At 32.6% G+C, this 23,571-nt stretch overlaps 1 protein-coding gene and 1 pseudogene across 1 annotated transcript; both read right to left on the bottom strand.

Annotated features, from left to right (window-relative positions):
- Positions 1-1,824: 1,824 nt before the first annotated feature.
- LOC130808491 (glutamate--tRNA ligase, cytoplasmic-like) lies at positions 1,825-8,183 on the bottom strand (annotated as a pseudogene).
- A 4,144-nt stretch (positions 8,184-12,327) lies between these two features.
- LOC130807836 (S-adenosylmethionine carrier 1, chloroplastic/mitochondrial) lies at positions 12,328-22,642 on the bottom strand. The gene is made up of 13 exons (XM_057673184.1): positions 22,499-22,642; positions 20,792-20,865; positions 19,874-19,981; positions 19,207-19,293; positions 18,936-19,008; positions 18,312-18,402; positions 17,921-17,974; positions 17,748-17,843; positions 17,530-17,619; positions 14,821-14,872; positions 14,123-14,184; positions 13,931-14,011; positions 12,328-12,755 (listed from the first exon to the last, which is right to left on the bottom strand). Exons 2-13 carry the CDS (start codon positions 20,844-20,846, stop codon positions 12,624-12,626), a joined length of 981 nt encoding a protein of 326 aa, XP_057529167.1. The 5' UTR covers positions 20,847-20,865; positions 22,499-22,642; the 3' UTR covers positions 12,328-12,623.
- Positions 22,643-23,571: the final 929 nt, after the last annotated feature.

The following is a 23,571-nucleotide window of genomic DNA, read 5'->3' as shown; positions in this document are numbered from 1 at the left end:
ACCCTTAAAAATCACCCCCCCCCCTCTTATAACCTCCATCCATCATCAACTTGATACCCACCCTTCTTCATTCATCTTTTTAAGCTTTTTTGACAATTATTCGCTTAAAGTAGTTCAAACTTGGTTTTTTTGGCATAAAACTTGGCACAAAAACTATTTGGTATATATTATTTTTTGAAATTATTAGAATTAAAAACAATAGTTATATACTTGAAATTATGTGCGTAGTTGCGTTTATTAGCCTTTTCAAATTTTTTTAGCATTTACTCGCTTAAAGTAAACTTAGTTTTTTTGGCATTAAACTTGGCACAGAACATTATTTGGTATATATTATTGTTTTGAAATGCTTAAAATTGAAAACAATAGTCATATGCTTGAAATTACGTACAAAATTGCGTTTTTAACGTTCTTTAAGCTTTTTTGGCCATTACTCGCTTTAAGTAGTTCAAATAAAGAAAACAATTTAAATCATTTAACAAATCACACCCAAGTAGTTCAACCAAATATCTTTCCATAAATAAAAATAAAGGTGTACTTAAATTACTTCTAAAAAAAGTTTCTAAACACAAAACATCTCTTAAAACACTCCAAATAAAATGAATACACTCTTTAATCAAATCTAAATTTTCTAAGTTTATTATAAATAATCCAATTTCCCAAATTAAATTAAAAAACTTTTATTTAAACCAAATTATTCTTTATAAAAACATATATACTTAAATAGCCTTAGTATATAAAAAAATAATTTGTATAGAATAAACTCAAAAGTATGTAACTAATAACTATAAATCATTTTCAAGACATATATTTTAAAACATAAAGAGTCTTTAATTACATCTTTAAGTTTTGGATTTTTACGAGTTAAAACCTTAAATGTCCACCAAAATATCAAAGCCTATAGCGTTCAGATCAAATCACAGAATTTCGACCACTTAACATAAAACTTTGACCACCAAAATTGTTGGAATTCTGTAATTTAGTCTGAACGCTGTAGACTTTAATACACTGGGTATTCTTTTTTAGTTATTTGTACGTATTATATTTATTCTATTTGTAAGTTGCAAGTTTCTCTCTCTTTGAAGATCTTTCTCGAGCCGAAGGACTCTTTGACCACACTCTCCTTTATGGGTATGAGTTGTCTTCTTTCTTCCCTCCCCAGACCCTGACCATAGTTTTCTATGAGCGGGATACACTGGGTATGATGATGATGAGTCTTTAAATACAACGTTTTAACAATATATAGTTATTTTCTTAAACATTGACACATTGTAAATAAAAACAACCCTTATATTAACCCAACTTAATGTTGAAGTTAATGTAAACCATTAGTAGTAGTTGTTATTAGGCTAGGAAACAAGTATTAAGTCTCGGGAAAAGGAAGGTGGCCATGTCTCAAATGCCATATCTCTAATTGTTGTAAAGTACTTGGCATTCATTAGTAATTAGTAGTGAACCAAATTTTGCAATCTTTATTTGCTACTAAATTATGTACAAAAATAAGATTAAAGTGCAATTTTGTAGCATACAACACATTTTGCAAAACTAAACCAATATCAAATTAACAGCAAATCTTGTATGAAACCATTTCATCGTGAAACGAGTCCATACAGGCAACTCATTAACAAAAAAAAAAAAAAAAAAAATCAAAGACAATGAAATTTGAATTCTACATAGAGTAGTTTTATTTAAAAAAAACTTTGGGCTAACCCAATTAAAACCGTCTCATGGTGAGACGGTTTCAATAAAGAATTAGTAAATTAAAAAATACCAATATATTCTACGTTATTTTTTCTACCATCTAGGACAATTATATAATCCGACTTACCAATTACAATGTAAAGCTTTATAACTATAAAGCAAATCAAGATTATAATATATAGTCAGTTTCACTTGTATCAATAATCCTACTAAACCCACAAAATTTGTTGATGTAGAGGTGTTAGGATCCTTATGTTTCAAGACAGAATATTGTTGTTTACTCAGCAGACTCAAAATCTATTAAATTTCTCAATTAGGTCCTTGAATTAACCCCCTCATCGGTGACAAAATTAACCATGCTAGATCGTCCTTCATCCTTCTTCCGAGTGTTAGACTTGAAGTTAGCGTAACGCATTAGTAGTAGTTGGTTGCCTACCATCAGGAATGGCGAAAATAAGCATCGGCTTGGAGTATTGGGAAAACCGAACATCACATCTGAAGTAGCCCTTCCTCTCCAACTGTATGATATCACCACATTTCAAACTCTTCATGTTTGAATCCCCAAATGCAAAAGTTTCCTTTTTGGTAACAGGATTATATTCAAGAAATCTTCCTCCTTTTGCGTCTTATCTGTCTTTCCCTTGTCTTTGTTATTAGGCTGAGAGCATGAGAAAACAATTCAATCAACAAATTGAATGAATGAAAGAATACAAATACAAATACAGTATTTAGTATCTAGTCTAGCCATTAGGAATGTTCAATGGGCCGGGCCCCATTTTGAGCCCTTAACCGGCTTCTTTTTAGAAGGGCTTTGTAAGTACTGGGCCGAAAACGAGCTCTACTATAATTAAAATGAAGTGGGCTATAAAAGGGCCAAATAAGGGTCGGAAATGAGCCTATGTAAATAACATAATTAATATATAATTTAAATATTATAAATGACAATGTCAATGGAGATTATTAATATTTTTTCAATTTAATTATCATAAATGATAGTTTAATCGGTATAAATTAATAAATAAGAGATTAAAATAAGTTTTAATAATAAAAATTAGTCGGGTTGGGCGGGGCTTTCCCATTTAAAGCCCATATTATGTTTAAAAGGCCTTTATTCGATCCGGCCCATTGAACACCCCTACCAGCATACATACCAGCTTTTTTGACGTAATCAAATAATCAAAGTACACGAGTCAACAAGCTCGTCTGTCTCAGGAAGCAATGTCAGTTTCAGCTTGGTTGTCTTGACTGACCCTTCAAGATGCAAGACACCCGATAATTGCACAAGACGACCCATCTTATCCTTTTTTATTTCTTGGATGATAGCATTTCCCCAATCCATTAAAGTCACTTCTTCATTTATAGATATACTTTGGCCATCTAAGTAATCAATCTGTATATTTTTGGTATACACTGTGTACTTATTCCCTGCTTCTTTACACTTTTTATGTCGAGGTATTTCCCGCACATAAGGCTATACTGGACCGTTGATTAGAGTTACTGAAACGCGGTTGAGCTCATACACAGCAGTATGTCTAGGACAAATAGGATCGATCATTCTTTTATTGATAGACCACAGTTTATCCCATTCCATAAGGTTTTGATTTTGTCGATGCCCCCTGAATTAGAGAGAACAAATGGGTATTATAAAGAGCAAAGAATTACTACAATTACCAACAAAAGAGACCTTTTTGTTTAAAAACTCCTAAAATAGCACGCGTAATGCAAAAATAGAAAGAAGGGATGGAAAATATAGCACATACCTGCTCTAGAATAAATTGTTTTAAAGCCTCAATCTTTAAACCTCTACGCACCATCCCTTGTATGATTGGCATACGAGGATCATCCCATCCATCTACTCTTCCATTTTGCACGAACCATAAAAGCTTACGCTTACTTAAAAGGGTATAGACCATATTCAATCTGCTAAACTCATAAAAGATAACTTTTTTGACTCCCATATGATCTTGGATCCAATGAAACTGGGCATCCCGATCACCATACTCATTTGAACGAAGAACATGTGTTATTCCTTCCAAATCATCTACATAAGGACTTGCAAAGTCATATGTGGGATAGATCTTATACTTTGATCCAACCCGATGATGTGGACCGAATTATATCTATAGTAAACAGTCTCTCAAACATTTATTTGGGCTTTCAAAGTCTAATTTTCCTCTAACGCAACAAATCATGCCCCTTTCAGATCCCATGCTCCAAGTTCTTCTCCACACTATTGTTCCTACACTTTGATTCAATCCCACCATCCCTTTCAATCCTCATTTGCTCCACCGGAGTATCATCCACATAGGCTTTATAATCAAGGATCAACATCTCAGCCATTTCCATAAGCTTAGGAAAGTAGTCAGATGTATAAGTTATTGCATCATAACAAATGCCCAAACTATCAATGTCTTTGAGAAGACCCGCCACAAACTCGTTGCTTTCTTTAGCTGGGTTTGTGTCATCCAAGCGTATGGTTAGTCGACCATTATACTTAGCTTTAAATGTTGATTTAGCAAGGCTGCTATTGAATGCCCTATATGAAGGTATCCACTGGGCTCAGGAGCAAACCACAAACAAACTTTTCCATATTCAGCATTAGGAAGATCAAGTTCATTGCAGTTAAACCCAGGTGCTTTTGTCTTCTCATGAATGTCGGCATTTGCATGAATCATCGTAGAGTTCAAATCTCTTGAGATTTTTGGGAAAGGCTTTGTTTACACAGAAACCATTCTCAAGAAACGATCAAAGGATGAATTGTACTCATATGTCAAAGAGTTGTACCAGCGCACAAGATTCTTGTACTTTATAGAGCTCCTCAAACTTTTCCACCTTTGACTAGTTCCTACAGGTAGTCAAAAATAGTTCATACATATAGTCCAGAATTGAGTAATGCATAGAAAAAAGATGCACATATCTTCAACTGATTTACAGAATAAGAAAATGGCTACAGCATTCATAACACAAACTAGCAGCAGAATTTGATCGGTACATTGGACAGAGAACATATAAGGTAACAGTACTGCCCTAAGTACTGTACTTAAGCTAAATGTACGAAATTCAGACAAGTACACAAATGAAAGTTGTTAAGTGTAGAATCTTACGTGCAAGAGCTGACCATAAGGCTATATCTGCAATAGACAAGTCCTGATCAACCAAAAAGGTACATGTAGACAGGTAACTATCTGCGTGTAGCTAGAAGCCTCTTCAAATTTAGATCCTTGATACAAGATGGGAATATAATCTAGCCACTCATCAATCTAGATGTAAAATGCAAAAACAGAAGTGATGTTAACCAGAAACAACATTAACAGCAGCAAATTTTACAGGGAAACAATGAAAATTACCTGTCCAGATTGAACAGCATCCTCCCCAAAAAGCTTCAAGCGAGTAATTGTGCGTCCAATGTATTGGAGAAGAGTGTACATGCTTTCCAACTTCGATCTACAATAATTTAAAAAGTTTTGCGCTCGTGAAGAATAATTGAACACTCCAAAGGAGATGAAATGAAAGTCAAGAACTAACAACGTGGACAAATCCAAAGTTTCAAGCGTTTAATCATATTCTTAGATCAATATAATCTTTAAACAAACATAAAAAACAGGAACTGTACTGATCCTACTAGGATAACAAATTCAAAAGATGTTAAACTGTTCATATTAGATGTAGGAATACCAAGAAAATTAAAGATAAGACCCCTAAGAATTCAAATAATCTATGTTATCAAATGTTGGACTTGATTTTAGATGATGATCTAGACTTTGGTCTATTTTTATTAAAATTTTAGCTAGATTAATAAAATGAAAACACAAAAGCCAACAAAGTATAAGAGAAAAGACCACCAGCAATCAGCCACACATAATCCACAATATATACATATAATCTTAGTTTTAAGCGTGAATTGCACTTAGGCGCAAAAGGTCCTTAGAGCCTAGGCACAAAGCACAAGACGAAGACGTGAGCTTTTTGTAGGTGAGGTGCTCTTTTTCACTAAAGCATAAAAATAAATATCGAAGACATAATACTTCAAGCAACAGGATAAATCCTTGAAATAAACACCATTTTCGCACAAAACTATTATAATGAGAATATGAAGAATTCCAATAGTTATTTTATTCTTCGTATGCTTTTTGTTTTTTTTTTTAAAATAATTGTTTTTTGAACTTCATATTCAAGTAAGTTTGGATTTCGAGTTTAATTCGTTTTTCAAAAAAGCAAGCATAAGTTAGTTATCCAGGCAGCCCAACAAGGAGGCGCACAAGGCATGAGCCGTGAAGCGCATCGAGGCGCCCAAGGTACACACCTCTTGTAGTGGGTTAAGCTGGTGTACAAGGTGCAAAGTGAGGTACGTTTTTTAAAACTAAGCATATAATAACTTATGAGATGCACCTGAACAATTTGCTACAAACATTTTTAAAAAGGAAAACTTAATTCTAAAGGTATGACATTTCTCTCTTCCGCTTTTAAAGATTCCGACTTTACATTATTCTCGCTTTTTAAGGTGTTCCAGTTTCCTTTAACCTAAAATAATCGGTTGTCTAATTTTAAAAATAAAAAAAGTTGAAATTAAATGAATTCTCCATTTTTAATCCTTTTTCTTCTCTTTTATCCTCACTTTCTTCCTCTCTGATTTCTTCCCCTAAATGATCTGTATTACTACATACATGCTTAAAAGGGGTATATATTTGCATGGCATTTCTGTAAATAATATGAACTTTCTTTCACAAAAATATATACACCCTATAAGATAGTATGTAAACGTTTCGCCAAAATATATATATCTCATCCTAATTTTCAAATTAGTTTTCACCTCTTTAATTGTTTTCATTTGATACTGCTTTTATATATATATATATATATATATATATATATATATATATATATATATATATATATATATATAAAAGAACTTATAAAGAAAAACCCATAAAAAAATTCAATTACATAATGACGAATACAAGGACAAAGTCGAAATCTTTATGATATGACCCAACAAAATATCACACTGAAATTACAACACACCAAAAACAAAACAAAAAATGTAAAATTTAAGATCATAATAATAAGTGAAAAAAAGAAGTACCCAAGCCAAGGAGGTAAATGCGTAGAAAAGTAACAGAATCAAAACCAGCAAGTTGAATGAGTTGATTTTCAGACATTTGAAGAGTTTGAGCCGTTGAGGCATCCCATTGAGGAATGTGAAATAAGTTTTGAAATCAAGATTAACTAATTTACCCGCAAAATTAGTAGACGCAAAATTAGTAGAAGCAGGGTTTTTGGCCTTTGAAGTATCATTTAGGGAAGTAAACTCTGTCATTAACGGGTTGAATTCTGAGAAGTGCAAATGCAAGCAAGAAAAAGCAGCAAGTATGCTTATGAATGTTGAAGCTACTATATCTAAAAGTGTAGCCATTTTTGTTAAGCTTCTAGAAGAATGAAGTTTATAGAGAGAGAAAGGATGGTGAAGAATGAAAATGTAGAAGATGGTGTGAAGTGTAAAAAGAAAAAGTCCTCTTTTCAGAGGGATACATAAATAAAAAACAAAATTAGCTTTCAACCGATAACAGATAAAATACACATTTTAAAACAGAAATGATAGAGCCTTTATAAAGACAAAGCAAAGGTACCATTAGAAAAATGTGAAAGCAACTTCTAAAGTTATAAATTAAGTGAGCAGAAGCATAAGTTACCCATCACAAAAAAAAAAGAGGGCGCAGAACCCAATGGGAGCGAATCATCCAATGACACGGTAATGCCTCCAACATCACAAGCAATGATAACCGGTAGTGGAGGATTATTGGCCGCAAATCGTAACTGCTTGATCACCATATTCCTACCAAAACGATCAAAAGTATGTAAAATGGATGTCATTGTGTATATTTCAAGAAAAATACGTGCAAATTTTCTTTCTCATCTTTTTTGTACAGCGAATTCAAAGAAGTAGAACTGTAGAAGGAAAAGAAATTCAAACAAATTACCTAAACAAAAGTGTGGGCATGACTTATACAATCATCATAGAATTAAATTACTAATCCACCAGTTGAAAATGTATAAACATCAATTATGAATGAACAAACCCTAAATTGAATATACAATGTTTAAGGTATTGTATAATCATCAATCATGAATGAACAAACAATGTTTAACAATTAACATTCAAAGAAATGAAATATCTATTAACAATAGCACAAATTTAAAACTTTTATGGAGAGAAAGAAAAAGAAAAAAATACATACTTTGGTGGCTGGATGGTGGCGGGTGCGGAAGTGCGGAAGTGCGGAAGTTTCGGTGGGTGGGTTTCCGGACGTCGGTGAAGGAGGTCTGGGCCGGGCGGCTGGCTCGGTTGCAGTTAATCTTTTAAGAATTTTGAAGGATGAAGGTTTAGGTTAGAAATATGGAGAGGAGAAGTGTGAGGATGAAGAGAATATCGCATGCTACTGTTGTTAACATTGAGGGTGTTTTTGGCACAGGAGAATAGGATTTATGAGATTATTAAATGAGTAGCCGGTTTTCAAGAGAAAGTGTACTTATTGTAATTTTAATATATATTATCCTTAAATATCTATTTATAATATATACTTAATGCATATTGAAAAAATACTTAAAATGTCTATTTATAATATTTTTAATGTCTATCGAGAAACTTAGTTTACTAGCCTATTTACCATATCCGTAATGCCTACTTATAATATCTTTAATGCCTACTGACAATATGCTTGATGTCTACCGAGTAAATACTTAAGTATTTACAATATTATAAATGTCTACTTACAATATTTTTAATATCTACTGAAAAACTTACTCTATATTTTTCTTTTTAGGTCAATCCAATTCGAGACAATCTCTCAAAGAGACCGTCTCTCACAAAAATTTATGTTAAACGGATCTTTTTTTACCCCTTATTTATCATGTTAAGGACTTTCTTATTTTTTTAATCTCATTCTCTATTCTTATTTTCTTTAAATAAATAAATAAAATTTGGCTTTTATTAGGCCAAGGTCTCATTCTATCCTTCAAATCTCATGTGCCAAAAGACCCCTAAAAAAAATCAGTATCAAAATGTATTTGTTGGGGATTAAACTCAAGTGACTAGTGTCAAACATTAAAATCTCTTCCAAGTGAGCCATCTAACTTTATAGTTTTTTTTTCAAATGTTTCAATTGCTTTTAGGTTATCATTTATTAATCATTTTAAATTTGTATTTTATTCATGCATTAAAACATAGTCAAATAAGATCTTGTTTTATTCGTCTCAATACAAGTTTATTGATATCTAGTTTTTATAATTATCAATTATACACAATAATCGCTATTAAGTATTGAATTAGTGCATAGGCAAACGTGCAAAAAGTAAATTAGACATTTAAAATGAAACAGAAAGAGCATCAATAAACATAGGTTTGTACATAAAACAAATGCTATCGGCTAATAGTATTGACTTATTGTACATTCGGCCTTGAATTTATTTTAATTAAAATTTGTCAATTTCAAATTATTCTTTATATAGTACAGAAAACTAAATTTAGAATTAAATGAATTTATTAAGGCACACACAAGCACACAACAATAGCATCATCTACTGAGTCAGTAGTGGGTTATAACTTATAAGTAACAAGTAGTGAATAATGGGTTATTTGACCCCATATAAATTTTAAAAATTAATATTTTGAATTAAATAAATATCAAATTTACTAATGTAAGAAGATGTAAAATGGTCTCAGTAATTTTCTAACAATTGTAATTTCACTCCACTTAACAAATTTTTAAATTGGCTATTGAGCGGATATTCCTTCGGTTATCTCATTTTGCATAATTTTTTATTTTACTTTGTTTCAATATTTTGCATCTTTTTCTTTTAAATTGGCTATTGAGTGGATATTCCTTCAGTTCTCTCATTTTGCATAATTTTTTATTTTACTTTGTTTCAATATTTTGCATCTTTTTCTTTTTTGACATCGGTGCTACTCTCATTGTTTTAATATTATTCACAAATTTATACTCTCTTAATTTTAACCACTTTTTTATTTTCTTCTTTCATTCGTTCTCCAACTAATTTTTCTTTTCACTTAGTTGCTCTAGGTGCAAATTAAAAGAAACAAAAAGAGTATACGTAATATGTTGCATGTTGTTAAAACTTAAAATGATGGAAATCTCGAAGTTTTAAGCAGCCATGAATATATACGCATGGCTATGTATTTTTATTTCTGTAAAAATTGAATGCCAATGTAGAAAAGTACAGTACGCCCTATTTATAGACTAACTAAACAAAGTTTATACTTCCTCCATTCTATATTATTTGAACTAAATGAATTTTTTGAACTATGCATTATGTTATGATAATTTATAAATTTCGGCTATTATACAAGACATAAACATAGTTATGTGAGATTTCGTTCTATACGTTTTGTCGCATATTTTTATAATATCAAATTTTCATAAATTTTAATTATGTATAACCTTAGATATAAACAATCCGACAAACATATTAAAATGTGCAAAAATATATTTGGTACAAGTTTTTTGAAATGTAAACTTGTTTCGGATATGAAACGAGGAAGTGGGAAACACTTGAAATACCGGTAGCAGAAGCGTTATCAAGAGCAGCGACTCGTGGAAGGAAGTGACTTGAATTCCTGCAAAACAACACGTTAGCCTTGTCCGGAGGTGATCTCCCGGAAAACCCCTCCGACGCTCAAGTTAGAACGTGGATATGAGAATATGGAGTAGATGATTATGAACCGAATGCAAGAAGATGCGGGGGATGATGTTACTGGAGTTTTGGTAGGCTAATGAAGTAGAGAATAAGTAAGGATACTTAAGAGAATTTTTTTTTAGCTGCCTCCTTCCTCTCTAATGGTTGTCCCTATTTATAATGGTGAAAGAGGAAGTTACATCAGAGAGGGGAAGTTGAAGATCATGGGAGCCATGGGCAGTTGTTACCCATGGAAGAAGGATAACCAAGCATTTGACGGAAAGGGGAGAGTTAGGTCAAACAGGAGGTTATTTTGCTGGAGGGAGGTTAAGGTATTTGGAGGTAATTAACCTCTGGGCCTCTCAAGGAAGGAGGGAATTCAGGCAAAAGGCCCATTGACCGAAAGTCAAAGTCAATCCGGAAAGTCAAAGTCAATCCGAAAAGTCAAAGGTTATTAAGGTAAAATGACATTAATAATTTAAACAAATAAATAAGTTAGATAAGTGATACCATGACAAAACTAATTAACAAATTGTTGATGACGTTTACAAAGCTAACAAATTTTTTATAACAGAAAGATCCCTTTTGCTATGTTATGTAACTGATTCGTTCGGACCAGCAGGGGCAGCAGCTTGAGAATTAGTATTTGGCGTAGAATGCTCAACACATGGCGTAAAAAAAAAATTTAATCACCAATCTTTCTGTATATTTTCCTTTATTCACATTATTTTTTTAGAAAATTTTGCTATCCAAGTTTTTTTCATTCATGAGTAAAAAAAAAATTTCCTTACCACTTTCTCCTATATTATTATTTATCTCACCTCATTTTGTCTTTCTATTCTAAAATATTATTAAGACAAAAAAATAATTTATAAAATATTATTAAGGCAAAATACTAATACCACAAAAAAATTAAAAATAATCAGACTAAACTAATAATATAAACATTAAACCACTTAAATACTAACTTTACGAAATTACAGAAAAAAGAGAATTTATAAAGTGTGTTAAAAAAAAATAAAAAAAATAGATGTTTATTTATAGAGATTTTTTTTATGAATGTTGATATATTTTAATATAATTCTGAAATTTTGGGTCAAAAATAGAAAAATGAATGTATATAATTTTATTAGTGGTGGGGCCACTATGATAAAATCCAAAAATTTCCCCCTATTGGGTGATTTTTTTTAGAAACATTTGAGTGTTTTTCTAGGTATTCATTTTTTTTATTAGTGGTGGGAATTAAGCCTTACAATTTAGTACTTATAATGGATCTCTTTAATTATTATTATTATTATTATTATTATTATTATTATTATTATTATTATGGAAGCATTGAACTCATCAAGCCGCCTACTTAACTCCATATAATACAACTCTTTAGAACAATTGTAATGTACTTCTACATTTTTCAACTTCATTTATTTTCGATTTCACATTAAGAAAATATGTACTTCTAGTTGTTATAGTACGTTGTAATATATTAAATCTAACAATATCCATATTAGTAAAACAACAAGTTTTTTTCATTTATTTTCTATATTCCTAAACAACCGGTCTCTTAACAGACATATTTCAAGCCCAACCCATTAAAGATTAATATCTACTTATCGTATTCTTAATGCCTTTTTACATTATCCTTAATGCTTACTTACTATATCTTTAACGCCTACTTTCAATATCTTAAATGCCTACTTACAATATTTTAAAAAATATATAATAGGCCAGCCGAATTAGAGATGATCTCTCAAAAAAACTGCGCCTCACAAAAATGTGTGATTCCCAAATTAAGTAGTTAGTACTAGAATTGTTTGGTTGCCTCCTAATTCTCTTGGAATTTCTATTTCTAGAAATTGCATTTTTACATAGTTATTTAATTGACAGTTTTCGGATAAGCTTAGGAATCAAAAATTGCCTTGAAAGGGCAAACAAATTCCCACAAAATGAAGCAATTTAATTACAAATGAAAGTGTCGATAACTCTAAATCCACGTATCAATTATAAATTCATGTTTAAACCAAATAAAAAAAATAATTCTAGTAAATTAAAAAAAGAAAATACAAATTTCAATTGTGTCAACCAAACGAGATCTTAGTGTACATCATACATATACAAGCGTAATAATTAAAAAATGGCATTATTTTTAACTAACTAGCAAAAAATTTTTAAAAAAAGTGAAAAGCTTAACTCCAAAAATGGATACCGTTGATAATCCAAAAGTAGAATAGAAGAGATTAATCCTGTTTGTTATCTGGAGAATGAGAAGGCTTTAATCGAGACTCAGAAAGAAAGCGCTTAGTGCTCTCAAGAACACCAAAGAATATAGAACCACCAATACCAATCCACAAAACTCTTGGTCCAATACCCTGTTTATTTTAAACCATTTTTAAGCATAAGCAATATACCAAAATGTAATTCAGACGAACATACGAAAACATTGTATATGGATCAAGACTTATGAGTATAGTCTACATTGTGTTTGGATTACAAATTAGGAGAGAAAAGAAAGGAAGGAAAGGAAGGGGAGGGGTAAGAAAGAAGAGTACACTTTATTTGTTTAGAAGGGAAGGGAAGGGAACAGAAAGAAAAATGAGTGTTTTCGCTACAAATATTTCTAAGTCGTCATCATCATCATCATACTCAGTGTATTCTGCTCATAGAAAACTATGGTCAGGGTCTGGGGAGGGAAGAAAGACGGCAGCTCATACCCATAAATGAGTATGCGGTCAAAGAGTCCCTCGGCTCAAGAAAAAAGTCTTCAAAGATAGAGAAACCTACAACTTACAAATAGAACAAATATTTCCAAGTAACCGACAATAATCTCAAATTCTAAAATGAAAGTTGGATAAATTAGTATTTCATTAAATTTACAGCTCCTCTTGTATAAGACCTCTCATTGTGAGACGAGTCCATAAACAGGTTTATTATGCTAAAAGTTTCTATTATTGGGCAATATAACCCAAGTATGGGGCGCATCTCACAGTGAGACCGTCTCATACAAAAATTTGTGTTAAACTTATTAGTGGCTGGCTATAAAACCCAACCACTGTAGAATTATTCCGAAAGATAAGAGCCCCTTTCATATCAAAAAAGAGGAAAGGCAAGACAATTCCAACTTCCTACTCCAATTCACTTCCTAGAAAAGGATCAAGTGGAAAAGGGGGTGTACATGTACCATGTTCAGGTAATATAGGCTTGTGAACTCAAGTGAAAATTCTCTAGAAAGCATCTTTACAGCTTCATTATGAAAAGTTCCTAGATAAGAGTTTAAATTTAACATTTTACGTTGTTTCTTCTCATTCTACATAATCTCATCCCAAACAGTAAAACCGATCGCTTTCCTCTAGTACTCTCTGTGAAGGGAGTATGGGTATGAATTGTCCGTCACCTCCCCTCACCCAGACCCAGCTTCCGAGCGGGACATTGGGTAAATATGATGAGGATGATGATGCCAAATTGAAAGATATGTTAAGAAGCAAAATACTGATATAGCGAATAATCATCTTAAATCTACTAAGTGCAGTATTTGCAGCATCCTTACCTTTAATAGGGCAGGGGGTCCCTCTTCCCTAACAATAGTCTTGACACAATTGACAATCCCTTTATACTGGTTTGCAGATCCCTGAGAGAGAACGCACAAGAAACAAACAACGCAAAACAAGAATGGGAGAATTAGACAAGTTGCACAAAGTATAAACGAGATAAGGAATAACAAGTATCTCACTGAAGATACCTGGATCATTAGCCTTGTCTTAATGACATCGAGAGGGGTTGTAATAGCACCAGTTAATGCACCTAAAAGAATTGATAGATGAGATCCGAAATATGCGTATGAAATGAAGATGACAAAAAAATTTGTACCCATCTATGTGCCAAAGGGATCATTTCAATGAGTCAGTAGTAGATATACGTATTACAAAAAGCTAACTTCTACGTCTTAGTTGGATAAACTTATAGTTGAGATCGGAAATATACTATACTTGCACACTGACACTCTCATTTGTCATTAGTTTAACGGCCCGTTTGGTTAGTGGTACTAAATGGTGGTAATGGAAATGATTTATAGTGTAAAGTTTCATCAAAAGTTCCATATCATTCCCATAGTAATGAAACTTTGATCACAATAAAGTTTTTTTTTTTTACAAATTTTCGTTACCACCTAATACCACATCTCCTAATGGTAATAAATTGGAATGAATTTTATGAAGAAAATGAGATGATTGAAATTGGACAAGCATAGCCATAAAGGTAGCCAAGAGATTTTCAACTAAAATTACACTAATTTTTCATTCTCATTACCACCGTTTATTACCACCTACGAAACGGACCGTAAAAAGCATACTGCATGCGAGAACAAAGCTAGGGTGCAAGTCAAAAAATAATGCGTCCTAATGTCACTAGATAAGCAAAACCAGAGAATTTATTCATTACCTGCAAAAGCACCTATGACTGCGTTCTCAGGATCATTTAGTTCTCTTTTGGCCTGTAAAAACCAGAGACTCGAGAGCATCATTGAAAAAATATTTGATGTTATATTTATTTCACAAACAAAAGGATAACGAAATACAAGTGTACAATCCATGAAATCCTAATGGAACGATTTGATTATAAGTGAAATACAACCAAGAGTGACTTGAAAAGTGGAAACGATTGGGTAGGGAATATATCATGGAATTTTAATTTTTAGTCTTAAGCAAAATTTAAATTTTTAAGCTTATCACCTATATTTTCCTTCTCTGTCCTTTAATCTGTCAACGCAGGCCAAAAAATCTTTCAACAATATTACTTATAAATCTGCTAAACCAAGACGACACACTGAGCGACTTGGGTTGTGTTTCTCTGGTGTTCTTGGAGGTTCTGGGGTCACAAAATTGGGCTACATCCCACGTTACCGATTTTTCTGATATTAGTACATGTTTTCCAATTCCCAATCAGGAAAAAGAATAAGGATATAAGAAAAGTCGCTACTATAATTGTAGAAAAACAACAAAGCGATAATCCCATCATCATTTTGATAGCATGAATATTATGACGATAGAAGTACAGATGTATAGGACCATGAGATTTTTATGTCCCCCACGTAGAATATTCTTGGCAGAATGAAAACCCTTATAGTTTTCTTATCAAGTTCTATAAGTCATTAACTATCAAAAGTTATTGATCCACACTTCATAATAGTAGACGACTAGACACCATAGCTACTATGAGCAGGATATACTAGGTATGATGTTGATGATGACGCTGAGGATGATAGTATACTGGAGCACTTTGAGATTTTATACTAAGATGTTGAGATTTTCAATATTTTTATGATAGTGCAATATACAATTACTTTACGAGCAGAGGAAAAGCACAATAATAATGCAAACCAAGAGATAATAATTGGACATTGAAGAGTATGAAGTTATGAGCCCATGATGAGATGGACATATGTTTACTTTGTCATTAACATGCATAAGGCTTGTCCATATATGATATATCCCTTGTATCCTTAATTACCAAGCCCAAATTCCTCGATTTTTTTCTTTATGCTAACAGTTGACAATTATTTGTTTGGATAAGAATATTTGAGGGTAAAAGAAGAGTGATAATGATTCGTTTTTCTTATTATTATAAACAAAAACGCTGAAGCCTTAATCTTATCCCAATACGTGGGGTAGGCTCAATGTGAAAGGTCATGCCATACATGATACATGAAACAAAACAATTCATTATTATTAAAAATACAGAAAGGAGAATATGGAAATAATCATTTTAACATCCTTTATAATAAACCAATCCTTTTACAGCTGGAAAATCTTTGAGGGAAAACACAAGCACTCTCTCTTAGCTCACCCCATCCCTCTCTTTCCCTCAAGATAGGCTACTTAGGGAAAGTCTATTAGAAGTAAAAGTTAAAACTTTCTATTTTGGAAAGTGTCTTGTACTATTAGTGAGTCCAATATCAGTCCGAGTTAGTCAAGCTAAGCCCAAGGTGGACATTAGTAAATGTTGCAATTTTCATGATTGGCGCCCAAATTCAAAAATTGAGATTTTGATATCTGAATTGAGAGACAACAGGCAATTTGTTGCTTTCAATCTTGAGATGAAACATTTAAAGCTATAATTGCTCCTAGATACATTGGAGATAGAATTCCGAGAGAATTAAAAGTTCATGCGGATTATTGTACTGAGGAATCTTAGTTAGACTAAAAGTCCAACTGGACCAGAACTCCAAATCTAAACATGTGACTCACGTCTAGCCTAGATAGTCAGTTAAAAAGTTTCTCTTTCCCTTTTTATATAGGTTAAGTCAAATTGTTAGTTATTTAAAAAAAAAAAAAAGCATTTTGTTTTTCAGTTGAAAAACCAATCTTGATGTATTAAAAATATTCAGTCTGATAGAATGAAAAGCATAGTGGATTATGATCAAAACTTTGAGAGCCTGTAGTTCTTGTTGGCTTGAAACTCTTAAGAGGATTGAGGAGTGACAAGTCGTCCATGGTCTTCATATCCTGAGCAAGTTAAAATGTGTTCTTCGAAACCTTGAATCTAAGTTTGAATTGATTATTTAAGATTAAGTTTTGCTGTTATATCCCTTCACTACAAACACCATTCATCTCTCATCCCTCCAATCTCACGCCATTCCCTTCTATTCTTCATCAGTCATATGCCAATCCCTAAATACAAAGCCCACATCCAACGTCCATAACCTTCTATACTCCTATCTTTTTATCTCTTGGATCCTTAAGTCATCTCCGAATCCCAAGTCCATCTCACAAACCCAAACTCCTTTAATGTTCTCAACCAGACGTCCCTCTCCAACAAAACCTACTAAAGGTTCAATCTTTGAACAATTCACACGCCCACACACAACCCAAAACCCAACTCTAAAAATCAGATCATTGACTAATTTTTCTCAATGTTTCTAACTTCCATTCTCTTCGCTGATTTCTTTCCCTCTCATCTCCCTCTCTATCCCCTATCTCAAAACCACAAGAATTCCCCCCTTTCCCTCTAAAAAACTTAATTTCAAATTTCTCTAACCTCTAACCCCAATCTTAGTCCTACTCCAATTAGGGTTTAACTAAATTTTCAAAGATCACTTGCTGCTTGTAAACCCAAAGAAACAGTCATTACGTAAATGCAAAAAAAACTCACTGCTAGTTTGTAACCGATCCGAAGTTGCTCATAGAGGCAGAACTGTATAGCATCAAAGGGCAAATCTCGTAGTAGAAATGATCGATATCCCTGAAATGTGCACATAAGACTGTATCAAACTTTGCCAAAATAAAAAAGCTAAAAGAAGTAAGAACTGCTGGATCAGATAAGAAAGGTAAAGCTCCATATAATGGAGAGGGAAGCTTAGTATTACATACCGCATAAAGACCTTTGAATCCCTCCTTTGCAACAATTAATCGCACAGCATCAGGAGCTGAGGCAAATTGCCCAGTTTGCATTCTCTGTTTGACAACCTGTGACAGATTTTCATTAGCCGTATCCTAGAATAGGAATTAAGAACCTAATGCTTTCACAGAAAGAGAATTATTACTTCTGTAGGAACACGAATAAAAGAAGCAGCGACTCCACCAACAGCACCTGCGGTCTGCACAAGATTTGATAAAAACATGGATGAACAATAAGACAATGGAGGCCAAACATGTAACAATTTAGAATGAATTCTCTTGACTTTGCAAATAAGTTTTCAGGAATGACCAGGATTGATCAGATTGACCATGATTGACCAGGTTTAACAGAATCAGTAAGGCTCGATGATTTAAATAATTGACTTTGAACGGGAATGAACAGGTTTAGGCAGGAATAATAAGTTTGAAGGAGAATAATAAGGTGTAGTTAACATAACTCTATGGGTAAGGAAACGGGATATTACTTCCTATTCAAAGAGACAAAAATAGATTTAGATAAAGTTATTTTTTCCTTACCAAATGTGCAACTGCACTTAGGTTCTCAGGAAGAAGCCTCAATAACTTTTGCTTTGTTGGTTCATAAACTCCCAAAAATGCTGCGGAAGCTCTGTGACGAAAAAGAAACATAGACCACTTTAAGATCATAAATGGGTTATGAGAATAAATTTTTTTTCCTATCTTTATAGAGAGATCAACATCAAAAAACAGGAAAATTGAATCATTATCTGAAGTACCCGACCACAGGTATCCATAACTAAGACAGTCCATATGTATTACTTCCACATCAAGCCATCCTTTTTATAATGTGCCAAACCAATCTTCATGCTAAATGCTCCTTCATATTGATAAATTTATTTAATGTTACTGAAAACACATTTAAAGATGAGTCTAATGGTACTGTTTTTATAAATGTGTGTTACGAAAAGTCTACTAATCGAGGGTCATAGTTATCCTCAAAATCCGTGGTTATAAAATGAAAAATCTCATAGGATGGAAATGAAATGCATAATTATCACTTCATAAGCAGTAATATGATATTTACACTAAAAAGAATTCTTACCCAAACTGCATTATAATACATTTCACATAGCAGTCATTCATAATTAATCTTTAACTGGTAAAGCATAAATTGATTCATACGGAAGGACTCCAGCAAGATTTCCAGCCAATCCAGAGTAAAGCCCTTTCAAGACAATTTGCCCTCCACCACGTGCTGCCTATCATAAATTTCAAATCCTTTTCAAATTTATAGACACAAAAAAGAAACAGTAATACAACTGTTCCGATTTATTTCATAAAATAATTAAAAACAAGAATTAAAAATCATTAAGGTTTTTAAAATGAACCAAAAAGGCAATCTAACAATTTAAACAAAGAACCAAATGAAAATCATAAGTCGTGCTCCATTGACCTGCCTGCAATCGAGTTTTTATTGTATCAATTGGATATAAAGCAGTCTCCACAACGACACCAGCCGTACCTCCGGAAATGATACCATCTACAAGAACAGAAATTAAGAGTGGAGTCAAACTCCCATAACACAGCACAACTAAAACAGAAGCAACAAATCAAATTCATCAGGTATACATCTTTTCTGGTATTTAGACAACTCAACATTGACAGAGAAACGGTTAAGATAGTCTCCGAGAGTTGGTTGATGCAAAGTAAAGACAGAACTTTCTAAACACTCTATTTGCAATACCATCAAACCAGGGAAGTACAAAATACACATTTCCTAGAGGCGCAAAAGCGTAGCAAACTGAAACCACTAGAAAGAATATAATCAAATTTTACAGAAGAACATGAAAACAGATCAACCAGCGTGAAAATGACAGTCTGTAAGTATCAGTTATCTCACTCGTTCTTCTAATGAACAAGTCAGTACAGCAAGCTGTAATAAGTGTAATACTGGGGAAATGGTTTCTTACATAACATAACATTACAAAAATCAAACATACATATTAAACCAACACTTGAACACATACATACAGTTCAAGTTCCTTGGAAATTTCTTATAAGCAAGCTAAATTTTCCTTGTTATCAGTCCAAGAACATTAAAATGTACTCAAAGTGCATACCTAATAGTGTACGGAGAAAATCAAAGGGCTTTTCTTCTTCCACGCTAACTGACGCAAAGGATGCTCTCCTTGGCATCAGTTGATGCTGCACTTTTTGCACTGACATGTCTACAAAATGCAAGTATCAAATAGAAATGATCATTGATTATGCCCTTCTCATGAAATGGTTAAGACGAAACTCAAACCCTACTATATGCATATCTATTAGTCAAATTTGTGCTACGTCTATACTCAAGTCGAAATTCAACCATCTTGAGGTCAAGATCATACTACTACTAATAAAAAATGCATAATCCTTTGTCACACCCAAGTATGAGAAGGTATGATAGACCCACATAAGAAACTATGCGCATTATGCACAAGCTATTGAATTCTACAATTATATTATAAATCTAAACCATGGACGCATTACTGTGAGATTAGGCCGTATAACATTACCCTCATTTTAATTTTTGACCTAGCACTAAGCAAAGCAACACTACTGGAATTCTCTCAACTCTAGGCATCACCGGGCTGTGTTACACCGTAAACCCAAGGGCATTTTCCTATTTGAGTTATCCCATTGGCCATTATGCTTGTTGCACATTAGAGTGTTAATTCAACAAAAAAACTAAGCTTTGGGCGTAGCATGAGTATAATACAAGCAATTAAATGTCAACTAATCTCTTGGCATGAATATTTCTTTACTTAACAATCGATAAATTCCTCATTGACATCCGACATTGTCAATCTCCTCACATAAATAGTAAAAATCTAAAAAGAAATCAGTCGTTTGCATCAATGTTATCAAACTGTAAGCCTCAAACCCTAAGAACATTTAAAATAATAAAAATTATAGGAACAACAATCAATTAAAAGCAGTAACTGAAGAATTTATAATAACATTGACATTATACAATTAAACCCAAAAAAATGTACCTGATTGTTCCATTGAAGAGTTCTTGCCATTTATTGCAAGCGTTAAAGGTCCCATCTTTAGTAGTAAGAACCTCCTATATCCCAAAAAAATATATAAATAAAAAGCTAATCATCTAGCCATTAAACATTAAAACAAGAATGATGCGTATGAACAAAAATTAAAATCAAGCACCTAAACAATTGGAAATGTAACAAATATTTAATTAAAAGTGAAAGGTTTTCAGTTATTAATGGGTGGAAGAGAATGAAAAGAGAATACCAATGGAAAAAGGACTATGGAGAGTAGCAGGACAAACGAGTTGGGGGAAGGAAGATATATTTAATATGGAGACTGTAGAGAAGATAATAACTACGCAAAATTCCAAGTTACTCTTAGCTTTGGGTTACACTTACCGATATATAGGGCTGCACACGGTCCGGTCTGGTCTGGTTTGACAGAAAAATCAGACCAGACCAGAAATTCCGGTCTGGAAATTTTTCAGACCAGTTAAGAGACCAGACCGTTCTAGAACGGTCTGGTCTGGTCTGGTCTGGTCTACGGTTTTTTTTTTTTATTTTTTTAATTGAGTGAGAATCTAAGATAAACGACAATCTGTAAACAACATACATCATCAAATCCGAAACATCATAAATTTTCAATAGTTAAGTACTCACAAGATACTCCATTGGAGTCACGAAAACATAATAAATAAGCAATGAAGATACTAAAACAATTAGCTGAACGAAAACTTACAGTCAAAATCAAAAACAATACTATTCACTCAAATACACAATTACAATATTATCCACTCAAATATTCAAAGAAAATGAAAATAATGATGAAAATCAAAATCAAAAAACAATACTAGCTATTCACTCAAATATTCTAAGAAAACAGAAGATAGAAGATATTATTCAAAGAAAACTTACAATTATAAATCAAAAACAATAGTATTTACTCAAAACACAATTACAATACTATTCAAAGAAAACGAAAATAATGATGAAAACAAAAATCAAAAACAATACTATTCACTCAAATATTCAAATAAAACGAAAATTAAAAAAAATGAAAATAATAATCTTAAAAAAAATTACCTGGAATTGAAAGATTTGGGAGATTATGAATAGCTAAGTGAAAAATGATGAAGAATTTAGTAGAGAGGGTGTGAAACGGCAACTTTAGGGCAGAATTGGGTATATGAGGTTAACAGGGGAAGATAGGCGAGGGAGATGAAGCGTTTTACCATGTCTAACAATTGTAAATCCAACTCCACCAAACCAAAACGCAAAAGCACTAATATATAGGAGCTGGATTCTATCTATCCATCTCTTATAGACACAATTTGATTACAAACTTTTCAATCACTTCACAGGCATGAACAATTGCAACACACAAAAGCCCAGAAAATACGAACTAATCGTAGGTACAATCCTAAACATTGATCATTCCCTCAGCATCCATTGTTTTGCATATTTTCACAAGCAATTCAACCCATCAAGATGAAACCCAGAAGAAATTCAAAACCCATAAGCATAATCAAACATTCAGACTAAACCCTAAAAAGTAAAAACAAATCTATCATCATCTGAAAAATTTAATTTCTATCATTCATAATTCTAACAAAGAATTCCATCAAACAAAAACGAAAATGCACAAATAAACATTATCTAAGTTCGAAAGTATCAAATGAGAGAAAGAAAGTATAATAGAAACAAAATCAATACCAAATTAATTGACCGATTAATTGAAGAAAGCTCGAAGAGTTGAAGCCTCGAAGGAGGCGAGGAATTAGAGAGGAGGCGACGAAGGAATCAGAGAGGAGAATGTCACGAGTTGGGAAATGGAGATGAGGCAGCCAGCAGGTTTTCACGAGTAGTTGCCCTAATCTCCTAAAATTTGATTTTATTATGGTTTTCCGGTCCGGTTTGGTTTAAACATTTTAAAACCGGGACCGGACCATAAAACGTTTAAAAAAAAAAAACTGGACCAGACCATTTAGACCGTAGACCAGACCAAATATTTAAATTACGGTTTGGTTTACGGTTTAGACCAAACCGTGTTCAGCCCTACCGATATACCCGGTCTGGCGCGTTCACCGGTTTCACTAGTCTGTTCCTAAGACTCTAAATAAAATAACCCGATTCTTATTTGTCGCCACCTTTTTCATTTTATCGCCACCCCTCGAATGAAATTACGAATTTGCCCCTGAAATTTAAAAAATTACGAAAATGCTACTAACCTTAAAATCTCTATAAAAACACTTCAAATTCACTCAATAACACTCTCATCACTTTTATAAATTCAAATTCTTCACATAAAAGTAATCGGAGCTAAAGCTTTGAAATCGAAGTCGTCAAAAAAATTCGAGGTAATTTTTATTTTAATTCATTCGAAGAAAAAACAAAAAATTTATGTTCTTCACAGTCGCACAAAAAGTGCGACTGTACCTAGGTACAGTCGCACTTTTTGTGCGACTGTGATGAACATATATTTTTTTTTTTTTTTAAATTTCGATGAGTTTGTTGTGTTTAATTAATTTATTTTCTTAGTTAATGTTATTTAGTAAATGTTGTAATAGAATGTATTATGATTATGTTATGTTAAGAAGTAGTTTTTAATTTAGATTTGAGAAAAAGAAAAAAAAAATTTAATTCTTCGCAGTCGTACATATCAATCGCACAAAAAGTACGACTGCACCTAGGTGGAGTCGCACTTTTTGTACGACTGGGATGAACATTTGATATTTTTTTTATTTTTTTAAATTTCAAATGAGTTTGTTGTGTTTAATTAATTTATT

The sequence above is a fragment of the Amaranthus tricolor genome, chromosome 3 (genome assembly GCF_026212465.1).
Source record: "Amaranthus tricolor cultivar Red isolate AtriRed21 chromosome 3, ASM2621246v1, whole genome shotgun sequence".
Taxonomy (NCBI): domain Eukaryota; kingdom Viridiplantae; phylum Streptophyta; class Magnoliopsida; order Caryophyllales; family Amaranthaceae; genus Amaranthus; species Amaranthus tricolor.
The sequence above is the reverse complement of the archived record's forward strand: the minus strand, read 5'-3'. Positions and strand labels throughout refer to the sequence as shown.